This window comes from Dendrobium catenatum, unplaced genomic scaffold (genome assembly GCF_001605985.2).
Source record: "Dendrobium catenatum unplaced genomic scaffold, ASM160598v2 fragScaff_scaffold_634, whole genome shotgun sequence".
NCBI lineage: Eukaryota > Viridiplantae > Streptophyta > Magnoliopsida > Asparagales > Orchidaceae > Dendrobium > Dendrobium catenatum.
The window spans coordinates 18,460-31,411 of record NW_021319096.1 but is presented as its reverse complement, the minus strand read 5'-3'; the positions used below and the strand labels follow the sequence as shown (position 1 = coordinate 31,411).

Below are 12,952 nucleotides of genomic sequence, written 5' to 3'. Positions count from 1 at the left end.
TGGTGGCTCCAAAGGCATAGGGTAATTAGCCCTTCTGATTTTTCAGCATCTTTCGCGCTTGCTCTTGAATGCAATAAAAAATGAAAACTGATATTTATTATATTCCACTTAATCAGGAAAGCTATAGTTGAAGACCTGGCTAGTTTAGGAGCAAAAGTTCACACCTGTGCTCGGAATCAGGAAGATCTTGACAAATCTCTCCAACACTGGCAAAGCTTGAAGCTTAATATATGTCACTGGCTCCATCTGTGATGTATCCTCCCGAGCTGAAAGAGAGAAGCTAATGGAGCTAGTCTCTTCTTTATTTCAAGGGAAGCTCAACATTCTTGTAAGTAACTTCATATAGAATAATTTTGATAATTTATTATGTTGTGTTGCTAAATATATTTGCACATATATAGGTCAATAATGCAGGGACGAGTATATTGAAGAGCTCCTTAGAATTAACAGCAGAAGACTACAAAAACTTAATGGCTATCAATTTGGAATCTGCTTTTCATTTGAGCCAACTCAGTCACCCTCTTCTCAAAGCCTCGGGTGCCGGTCGCATTGTCTTCATCTCTTCTGTTGGAGGCTTTTTAGCTTTTCCATTATCAACTCTTTATGGTCCAACAAAAGGCCAGTCTCATTCAATTAATTATTTTTAAGCTGTAATCATAATTAGGCATAGCGTATAAATGTGATGAGCCAAGTTCAAATCATTTCATGAAATTCATGTTTCAGCTTGACTTTCCAATAACATTCTCGTATTTTTCAGGAGCAATAAACCAACTGACAAGAAATCTGGCTTTGGAGTGGGCAACAGACAACATTCGGGTCAACAGTGTAGCCCCAGGACCAATAATAACCCCACTCCTAAAAGCTGTGAGTTTGATAATTACGATTAATTGGCCTTTTTATTAGACATATAAATGTCTTCCATACTAAAGATATATGAATAAGCATATATTTATGGTATATTTTGCAGTACTTTGAAGCAGCCGGTGATAACCCTATCTCATCTGTAAGCTTTGGGATTCCTATGGGGCGGGCAGGCCAGCCCGTCGAGGTGGCGACGGTGACGGCGTTTCTTTGCATGGCAGCAGCCTCTTATATCACCGGACAAATTATCGTCGCCGATGGAGGAATAATGATGGGACGCTCTCTCTAATTAATTATCAAATTAGTTGGTGCTTTGATTGGGTTAATTAATACCGTTATGTGGCCATTTTAGTTGTTAATTAATAATTGGTGTTTTATGTATGGAAAGCACTTATCAATAGAATTTTTTATTTTTTATTTTTCTGAAAATTATTCATTCTCGTTGATGTTCGTCTCTAAAAGAAAGGTTTTATTTTAGCTTCAAAATATCAATGTTGTTATAGTTGTGAAACTATCAATCATGTTTTTATGCATGGCTCGATTGCTGCAAATTAAAGGTTTGGAATTCGTTTCAAAATGATTTAAATATTCATATTGACCATCAAGCTACTTGTGTTTTCTCTTTTTTAAATGCTATGTATCAAACTAATAACTTTGATCATTGGATGATGATCATTACGTTAATCATTTTATGGTTTCTTTGGGAAGAAAGAAATAATACCAAGCATGTTGGCATTAAGATGTGTGAAATTAGAATTTTGAGATCTTTCATTTTCAAATTCCAGCAATTGTGCTTAGCTCGGGTATTGCTTTCTAAGCATTTTCAAAATAGAAAACTATGGTGTCAATTTTTTAATTTAAGATTTGATGATTTTTTGAGAAGCTCCCCACCCAACTTGTTTCTTTTTTTTTTTTTTGGCAAAAACAGGGGTCTGGGGAGTTTAAACTCAATATTCATTCTATCATCGTTGAGATTCTTTATGGGATTGGTGGCCTGCTAAGGGACCATGATGATAGGTTAATTGTTAGTTTTGCTTGCTCTTATCGGGTTCCTGATGTGAATGTTACGGGATTATATGGTATTTAAAGAGATTTTTTGGAATGTTCAGGCTTTAAAATTCAGGGTGTGTTTGGATTGAAGTTGACAATGAGGTGGTGGTTGATACTTTCATCTATAACTTTTATATCACTCAGCAATTGAATGGCCCTCTTAAGAATTTAGTTTAAAAAATTTCTTGCATTAATAGGAGGGCCAATGCTCCTACTATTTGGCTTGCTGGTCACAGGTATTTTGCTTCTAATCCTTTTTTTTTTTATTTGCTTGGTGCTCCTAACCATCTAAAAGGGATGATCTGTTTGGATGTGCTTGGTATGCCTTATGTTTAATCTTTATTGGGGTTCATGTTGTGTGCTAGCTGCACCTATTTGTATGTTATGATGTCTGCCTTGGGCTACCATGGCTTTCTTGATTCCAGTCTTCCTTTTTGGTTGATGTTTGGTCTTGGTTTTGCTTCTTTCATGTATGAAGGCGGGGAGGTGTCTTATTAGAAGGAGAGAGAAGAAATGCAGTAATATGTATTCGACCCCGGACGGCTCCGACCATTACAAGAAATTCATTGATTACTGGCGGCCTGGACCGGCGGTTATCCAGCCACCAGTAGTAACGGCGACTTAATCGGCGGTCTGACCGCCGGTTATTATCGGCGGCTCAACAGGCCGTTATGCAAGTTTATGCTGCCGGAAATAACGGCGGTCACGAAACAACTCGGTAAATCGCCGTCCTTAAAACTTACCGGCACTATACCGGCGGCTCAAACCGCCGGTGTTAAGTAATTTAGTTACCGATATTAAACTTAGAACTTTGGTTTGACGAACTTGATTGAACTTGTGAAGTTATAACTTTGATTTCATTTATTATTTTGTTTGGTTTAACTTATGAATATATTTTTTATAATTTTTGTGATTGATTATAGTGGTGTGTTGCCCAAAATTATGGTTATTGTTTTCTGTGCTGGTTTAGAGTTTAGGGTGAAAATCCCTCAAATAGAGGGGAGGTTGTCATTTTTTTTTTTCCAGATGCTACAGGTTTTCGGCGGCTAATCGGCGGTTTAGCTGCCGGAAACTTCGATACCGAGCGGCTGATTGACGCCGCCGAAAATCTCTTATAACCGCCGGTAGTTACCGGTGATTTACCGACGATGTCCGGTGGTAGTTTGGGAAGCCGCAGCAATTCTTTCGATTATGACTGCCGGTTAGCCGCCGATACATTTCCCAACGGTCTACCGGCGGTCAGACGGCTGGGAAGCCGCCGGTAAAAACACCGACGGTATAAACCGCCTGAACACCGTCCGTGAAATAAACTGCCGGTAATGTTTCCAGTGTCGTTAATTTTTTACGATGTGAAAACCGCCAAAAAGCTGCCAATTTTTTTAGAACCATCAGAAAATATGATAATAACTATCGGTAATGAGTAAATTTCCTGTAGTGGACTATTCCCTAGATTGTTAGATTTCTAAATTATTTAAACTTTAAATTTTTAATTTTTAATTACGAGTAGAAAATATTTTTTTAGTCCTTAAAGAGCCTAGCGTAAATCAGGCCAAGCACATGCAAGAAAGAAACATAAAAAAGCAGAAAAGTTCTACTGCACAATCAATAGTAAATACATCAATATAAATTAACAAAAAAAATAAAGTAAGAAAGTCCACGGCAAGTGCCATATAAATACAACCTAGGGTCTGCAAAAAAGTATGGATATGCTCCACCGACAACAACCTGGATTCTAATCCTAATGAATGATGCAAGTCTTAAAAGTCGGGTATTTTTTCTTCAAGTCTCCGTCTTGAGGTAGATCATCCTTCTCCAGATTATCTCCCTTAGGATGATCTCCTTTAGGCACCGTCTGGTTCGTCCTCTAAAAGGGTACCCAAATGACTAAGAAATTCCCTTAGAAGAAGTCTTTTTTATTCTCTTTGGGTGCCGAGTATTTGAAATGCCAGACTTTTAGAGACTTTCACAACTCAATAATAGTTACATCAAATTACATTTACAGAAAGAAAATTTAAACCCGGGCTTCTGTATGATTATTCTAATAAAAATCTCAAGCTATTTATATGTCACATCATAATCAATTATATTTATAGAATAAGTAACATGCTTGGCCACACTCTTTTAATTTTAAAGGGGGCTAAGCAGTCTGTGGAGCATCTACATAAAACATCATTAGTCTTAAAGCATTATGATTATGCCCCCTTTATTTAGTGCTGCATGAACGTGACCACCTACATAAGATTGGATTAGTATAAAAGTAGCCCTAGCCCATGGGCAGTCTAACGCACAATTCTCATTACAAGCAAAGTTCAAAAAGCATAGTAATAAAGCAAATATCATCACAACAAACCAGAGCAAAACAAATCAAGTAGCATACGTGTCACACACAATCATGTCTCATCATAGAAATAGAAAGTATGAAAAAGTAAACACCGACCCTAATCCTAAAGCTAGAAGTGGTACCCTAGCACATCTATGTGTGTGTAATAGGGCTTGTGTATCTTTGAATAGGTCTTATGTAAGATAATTAGTTCAAGTTGCATAATGTTAGAGTTTGTTGAAGGCTAGAAAATGAATTTTGATTAATGTTTAATTATTAATAAATTAGGGTGCAATTTTTATTAATTTATTTTGTTGATCCATTTTAATGATTAAGATAGTGAGCTTTGAAATTTAAGTTATATTAGCCAATTTTAGAAAGTCACGGGTCCTCCTATGTACTAGGTTGAGGGGGTCTAAAAGATCACTATTGCAAATAGGCTAAGCTTGGGAGTTCTAGTGTTTTAGTTAAATATTAGGCATTACAAGGAGTATTTAGGCTTTAAGAGTACTGGATTTAGAGTTTTTAGGCAAAGTTATGAATTTTAGAAGTTTAGGATAATTAATGAATTAGTAAAATTGTTTAATAAGAGATGATTTTATGATTTTGCTCCAAATTGATTGGAATCACCTCCAAAGGTCTGAAATGACCTAAAAAAATGTTCTTAAGTGTTTGGAGAAAATTTAGAATTTTTAATAATTTTTAATTAATTAATTAGGATAAAAAAGTGATTTTTCATTAAAGTTAAATTAAGGCTTAAATTAAATTTTAACTAAGGGGCCCTAATTATCTAAGATTAGAGATGAATTATGAAGAGTTTGAGGTATTATATGGAAATTTTTGAGTTTAAATGAATTTATTATAATTTTCTGAAGTTATCGAGATCTAATTAATTAATGGGTTAAATTAGGATTTGTTAATTAAAGGGTCTAAAGGCTCCTAAAAAATTATAGAAAATTCTACGAGGTTTGGGATATCACTAAATTCAAATTTTGAGAGTTTCATGTCAATCAATGATCTATCCTATCTCCTAAAATTTTTCTAATTTTGTTAGACAAATTCTTAATAATTGTCCTTAGGGTGTCATTATGTTCAATAGGTTTTAAAGTAAATTTTGGACTAACCCTTAAGGTAACATGTAAGAAAGTGCATAAAAATAGTAAACACATCAAATTCTAAGATCTAGGAGAGCTTGAGCTAAGTGTTCGTGCATCCTACACATGCGAAAGATGATAAAATAATATTAAAAAGATTAGTGAATGATTGAGACTCAACCACCCACTAATCAATCTCCCCCATGAATATTATTCATAAGCACATCATATATTTAAAATTTTAAATGGAATCTCCCAAAGTTAATGAATTTCAGATATATGTAATTTTAAAATAACTTAAAAATCACATATTAAATAAATTAATTTTTTAGAAAATAATGTAATTCAAAATAATTTAATATTCATACTCATGGGAGATCCACTAGTCACCCAAATGAGGCTTCAAAAAGGGTTTGAAAATAATTTTATAATTTTAAAATAATTAAAGAATTAATTATTTAAATAATAATTAAATAATTAAAGTAGCTAAGGAATATATAAACTGATTATAGAATATTTTTAGCATCTAAAATCATTTTTAAAATAAAATACATATTTTTTTTTTAAAATATATATATATAATAAAGTAATAATAATAATAATAATTTTTAAAATAATTTAAAAGAAGATAATAATAAAAATAATTTGAAAATAATAATAATTATTATAGTAACCAAATGATCAAAATAGTAATGAATAACATAATTATGATTAAAATAATGATGATAAAAAGTAATTATAATTAAAATAATAATAATAATAAAATTGTTCAATTACAATTTTAATAATTTTTTTTAAAATATATATAATATTCTTAAATGAAATTAATTTTAAATTAAAGAGGATAAAAATACAAATAATTCGACATATTACACATATATTTTGGATTTATAAATAATGTTAAAGTAATTTTTAAAGAAATATAAATAAAAAAAAGATTTTAAAATAACTAAAATGTCGGTGGCGGCGGGCCACGCATCACTCTATGATTGGCTTCGCGGTCCGAGGCAATGATTGCGAACAGCGACAATCATGAGCAATGATTGCTCCATGATGAAACTGTGGAACGTGGCTTTATTATCCACGTCAGCCGAGGCTGGTGACCGTCTGATCCGGCACATTTTCGAATCAACAGACGAGATCGGGTTGGACAGAGCAACTAACCGCATGATCTAGCTCTACGGTAGATCTAGATCGTAGAACAATGAATTTTTTTACTGTTGATCACGAGATCAACGGTCTAGATTTCTCCCCAGAGGACGTAGAACCAAACTCGATCCTAAGAGGGTCTTTTGGATTTTTCTCTCGATCGGGCGGACCAAACTCAATGAAATTTTAAACACAGTATCTATGAATGAAGAGCATTATTGGGGAGGTAATTTCATGTTCTAAAACACAATATCCTAAAAACTAATTAGATGTAGGTGTTTCTAGCTAGGGTTAGGGTTATACCTCAAACCAATGGATGGTTTCAATAAAACTCGGGTCTCTGAATTTGTAGAATGTCTATGAATCTTTCTTTAATTGAACTCGAGCCCTGATTATCCTTGGATCAATGGGACATCGCTTTGGAATGCTTGTAGTCTTGGTTCACCGGAAACTCGTCGCCGATGAGCTTTGACCGATGGCTCTAGGTCGGGAAGAGTAGAAGGAGGCTAGGGGAGCTCACACACGAAAGGGTTTAGGATTAAGAGGCTCAGGGAAAGAATAGGATGCCATATCCCCCCTCATAAAACCCTAAACTCCTATTTAAAGCCTTAAGGTTAACATGGATGGCTATGATTGAATCAAAGGGTAATTAGGAGAGAATTGAGGTTGAATTAGCCATGGTTTTGAATTAGAGAGGATTTGGAATGAGATTCATGCATTAAATGGGCTTAATTTGAACTAAATAGGTCAATTTGACCTATTTAAAGCTGAGGTTGACTAATTCAACATTTGACTTGGTCAACCTGGTCAATTAAGTCCAATGGGTAAGGGGGTTGAATCAAAGAGGCTTTGAATTGATTTTAAATTGATTTGGGCTTAAATGGGCTAAATGGGTCAATTTGGGTCAACTTAGGTTGATCTGGTCAACCAGGTTGACTTAGGGCCAGCGTTAGGGCTCAACAGATTCAGTTTGACCCAAGGAATTGAATGGGAGAGGTCTTGGGGCCTCGGCTAGTCGATTTGACCAAGTTAACCCCTTGACCCAAGAGTCTGGGGAAAAATAAGGTCAACACTACGATGACTCGTAGAAGTTATATGTTTATCATAGTACTTCAATACTTGTTTATTGGAGATATATTGGATGCACAATCATTATTCATCAAGAAACTTGCAAGCCTCAATAATTCTCATCCAAACTAGTGTTCGGAACCTGGTTAAACTGAGACTAACTATATAACAATTTGATCTGGCTTTCTCTTCCCATAACTCGTATAGGAATTAGCGGGCAACTCCTTGACTATGCCATTATCATTACCTTATGATGTTAGATTAAATAAAGAATCAATCATTAAGACCTTGGATGACTGTGTCCTTGCTAATATCTTATACATCGAACTCAATGGTATCTTTCTAGCGATTGAAGGCACATCACTTTGCATAGGAGAAGTATATGAGATATTCATCCCTAAAATGATTGTTGTAGCCATTGAGAAGATTTGAATGGTGGATGAATTCTCTATTTGTAGTTGTGAGTTTGGGCCACCAAACTTTACATTAATCTTTAACATCACATTTATCAAACATGGGTCATTAACTTTGATGAGCGCACTGTAGTGTGTTAGCATTCACTTGAACACCTCTAAATGTGTCACATCATCATATTTATTGCATTTCAGATCCTTTCATTTGTAAGGGGTTAAAACTTTTGACTAATCTTAAGTAGTCGCTGATTATGAGACGGCTTAGCATCTACTGCATATTGTCCATCATCTCCTGTGATTGGGCTTCCGTGTGAGCGAGAACTCTCACATATCTTCTTGTAAGTTCCTTATATATGAAGATCCGTTGTATCTGCAATGCATCTCTTTTCTTCCTTTGCATACATATCAGTTTGCTCTTCTGAATCCACATTCATTGTATATTCGCTATCATCACTTGCATAGGTTTAATGTATTTGTATACAACAAGGTGGCATTGACTTAATGCACAATTCCCCTTGTTAATTATTGTTTATAGTAATCTGATTATACCTCGTGACGATTTCTCCCTTTTATTTATGGGTATGATGTTCCCTTTATGCCTCTGCTGGATGTATACTTCTTGTTGCTACCTTCAAACGGTCCCTTTTGATTGGCATGCTTTCCATAAGTCAACTATGACACTCGTCAAAGGCTTCGCTTGATGACTTGTAGGTGGGTTGTCATATCCTCTATCATATTCTTGTTGTTTTCGAATCAACCTTATTTTCCAACCCCTTGCCTCTAGAGGTGACTTACAACAAGTGTGATGAACTTGTGTTCTTAGTCTCCATTTGCAATTATATCCTGTGAGCGAATAATGCCAAGGATCACAAGCCCTTTATTATATTCGAAAGTAACTTCTGGTTTGCAAAGAATTTCTTTATGGATGATAATTTCACTACATATTTTGTGTCAATTATTTGACACTGTGTTCTTCACATGTTTCCCATTCATAATATGTTTCTCACATCTCATTGATGAATGTGCTACCCATCCAATTAACTTCAATCACTTAAAAGTATGATTGAAGTATATTGCTTGTGTTCATGACATACCGCATTTTTAGTTGATTGTTACTTAGGAGTGAGTTACACTTAATATTACAAGTCAATCATCATGATCTAAAAGCCTCATATCATGGCTTTGTGATCGAGCCACATCTCTCATATGTCTTGTTTCTTGTAAACAAAGTATACTTGCAAATTTTTTGACTTGAAAGATAATTCAATGTGTATGATAAGTTTGACATATTCATTCATTTGTATTTCAATTGAGATGATTGTTACAAGTTAATTATTATTGTTCCAAAAATTCCATGCAAAAGTTTATAACCAACTCATGCATGAGTCCCTTTCTTATTTGCTTTTCTTTGATTGAGTCATTTTTATGATTCATGAGTTTCATTTTGGGTTTAATTAAAGTTTAAGCCCAATGTCATTTGTTCAATATTCACTTGAGTTCAAAAGATGTCCCCTACTTTTCAAATAATGTCCACTATTTGTTCCAAGTCCTTATCCTTTTCAGATAAAATTTTGACGGACACCCGGTGTCGCCTCATTTGGGGGAAATTTTAGGAGTATGGGCCTCCCGCCACGTCAGAGAAAAGCATGCACAAGTAGTGTCGGATGACACCAAGGCCAATGATCTTCAATCCCACTATGCTAGAGAAAGAAGTGCATTAGTCTTTGGGCATCAGTTTTGAAATGCACAGTTTCATATTTGACCCTGCCTTGTCGTATGCATTGTACCGATTTTCCTTCCCACCACGCTAGAAAAAAGCACGCATGGGTTCTTTTCCGGTGCGCTTCTAACGCCAAAAATGGGGGTTTACCTACCTTGTTGTAAGCGTCACACGGGGTTCCCTTCCCACCATGCTAGAGAAAAGCGTGTATGAGTGATTTTTCGGTGTGCCGCTAACGCCGAGAATGAGATTTTGAGTTAGAAATGTTATACCTGCATGAGGAGGGGTGTGACGGCGGCGAAGATAAAAAATACACAAAAAGGGATACACACCCTTATATATATACTATGATGCACGGACACGGACACTGCGACATTGACACGACACGACACGACACGGACACTGGACACGACTTTTTTAAAAAATATAGGACACAGGTACGGCGCGGACACGGCAATACATTTTTTTATATATACATTCATCCTTACCCTCTCTCTTTTTTTTTTCTTTTGACCCCAACCAATGTTGTTATTCCCATTGATATTATTGAGAGCATCATTCCAATGCCAATCCTTTGGAGCTGCGTGATTCTTGTAGGAATACTAGAAATTTTTCTGGATACAAGTACTAGGATTTGATCATAGATTGGAATGAAAGAGACAATGGAGATGTAGATGAAGCTCTGCCAAACTGCAAGTGGAACTTGGAAGCTTGAACCAATTCTTTAGTCTAGTGTGCCTCCCCCTTGTTTGGTGAAAAAGGTTGACGAGCGTGCAAATAAGATAGCATATATAAAGTATATCGCCCATATTGGTACTAATTGATGCAGTCCCTTTGCTTCTACCATTTATATGCCATCTGCTGCTTCATCATTCACAAACCTGGCACCATCATGTCATGCTCTTTCATTTAATGTGGGGTTCGGCTCCCCCTCAATGCATGAGAAGACAAATCTGACTTTTAACTAGAGCAACCAATTATTTCTCAATTCTATGGAATGGACTTTGACTTTCCAATTGGTGGAAGTGATACATCTTGGTCCCAAATAAAAATAAGATGAGAGCAAGTTCTGGATCTGAGCAAGTCCAACATCGCAGATTTTTAGCATGCAGTCTTAATTGGTAAGGATTTTTTTGGCTTCAAATCCTGATGAAATGCATTAGCTGAATGGATGTACTTCAGAGAACGAGGGTGATGCACATTGTTTGTCCTTATAACTTGGTAAAGATCATATCAGGATTCTGAAGAAGCTGAAAAGCTTGATCTCTCTAAGAATTCTAGTTGTATCTAAAACATGCTCAAAGATACCATTTATCTTCTTGATTGCAACCTTCTTTCCTGTATGAGTGTTAAGAGCAGAGCAAACTACACCATAGCTTCCTTTTCCTATCACTTCTTCTATTTGATATCTACTACCCTCACCATATTAAGTGAAGAAATCAACTTCAGTCAAAGCCTTTCTTTGCTAATATGCCTCCATATCCTCCCAAAGAATCCTTCATGGTAGGGCTTTATGTTCATTGTGCAAATTTCCACTGTACTCTAAATCTTCTCTTCTTTAAGGTTCTTCACCCTTTCCTACAGTTCTTTAATGTGCTTGAATCCATCTACAAGGACTAAAACTTTGTCCATAGCTGATTAGAACAAGCAGCTAGATCAGATCCTTTTATGAGAGGGTTGCAGCTCTTTGGACTTGGACGCCTGAAAGGGCTTGGTGTTTGGCTGAGGGAAGAAGGTCGGTTGGTGCTTTGAGAGTTTAAATAAACGTCAGTTGAGGGAGTGGTGGACTATTCAGAAACTAGAGAAGAGGAAGACATCACTTTGCAGGGGACTTGAGGCATAAGGAATCCGTAAGTTCAGCCTTGGAAGGTTTCAGCAAGGAGGAAGATAGAACTGGGTTGACGTCACTGCCATTGCAGGGAGTTTACGAAGGGATCAGAGGGTAACCGGCTGCTTCAAGATTGGGTGGAAAGTTGTAGGGGAGAGTGTGATTGCGACAAGGAGTGCAAGGATTGGAGTTCAGAAGGTTTGCGTGAACGGATAGGAGGTAGAACAAGTTTTTTTGTTTTTTTTGGCAGAGCCACAGGAATTTCATGGTTTTGAGGGATTAAAAAGAACAGACCTATTTGCCTCTGCCTTCTACCTCTTCTTTAACACCAAGTTTTTTTTTTTTTTTTTGGAAAATTAGGGGCCAAAGTCTGTATATTGAATAAAAAAAGTGACAAGTCAAAAGAAACGATATTACAAGTAGAAAATATCTATACCTCCCAAAACAAAAAGGAAGTATAAAAAACCTGGACTCAGGATATAAAGGTCTACACCAATCAAACATTAGCTTGCAGATCAGTTGGAAAAAGAAGAAACCACCGAGCAGCAGATAAGAAGCTGGTTTCCACACCTAGAAAGCAGCAAGACTATCACAGCCTCTTCCAAAATTCCAAAACACCAATTCATCAAAACTCCTTGGCTGCCAAAAGACCTTCCAAGGAAAGTAGTAGGTGTAGACCTTTGCTCACCATAGTCCAATAAAACAACAAAACCCAACAAACCGCCAGCAAAACAAATTCTAGATGAAAGCTCATCCCGAATACAACATCCAGGCAAAATAAACCGGCCACCAGAAGACTTGAAACATCAAGTCGATTCTAGATTTTCAAAAAGATAAACCTCCAGCAACAACAAAACCAAATCCCCAGCACAGTCGAACCTAACAACAATCCAAAGAAATACCGAGAAAACCAAAACTCAGGAATAAGGAAGCAATGACAACCTAGAAAAGGCCACAAACCAAAACATAACCAGCTGCAGCGAGCATACACATCATTAACCCAAAATTTCCCAAAAGCGGCTATTGAGCTTCTCCCTAAACTTCCAATTTTTTGATTTAGCACGAATAGCATTGATGACAACATCTCTAATTGTTTTTGGATTATCCCAGGAATTAGAAAACCTCCTTTTGTTACGCTCCCTCCAAAGATAGTAAATTACACCATATGTAGTGAAGTAGCAGAATTTTTTCTCCAACCGGTTAAGGTTTGGATTGTTGCACAAGAAGTCATATGTATGCATAAGATTTGGCATGAGATAGAAACAGCCAAGCATAGGAAGCAGACTAGTGAGCAGCGAGAAGGAGAAGTCGCATTCAAAAAAGAGATGGGAGTGAGATTCATGACTGCCCAAACAAAAGGAATATGAGGGGGAGGCCGGAACCCCCCTATAAAAAAGAACATATGTGCTTTTTATTAGAATATATATGTTAGCTTTACTACTTATGTTG

General features: G+C 36.2%; 1 protein-coding gene across 1 annotated transcript; it reads left to right on the top strand.

Moving 5' to 3' along the window:
• Positions 1-1,307, top strand: LOC110101810 (tropinone reductase homolog At2g29330-like). The gene is made up of 5 exons (XM_028695425.1): positions 1-21; positions 117-328; positions 402-618; positions 758-864; positions 968-1,307. The coding sequence occupies exons 2-5, from the start codon at positions 284-286 to the stop codon at positions 1,148-1,150; spliced, it is 552 nt and encodes a 183-aa protein (XP_028551258.1). The 5' UTR covers positions 1-21; positions 117-283; the 3' UTR covers positions 1,151-1,307.
• Positions 1,308-12,952: the final 11,645 nt, after the last annotated feature.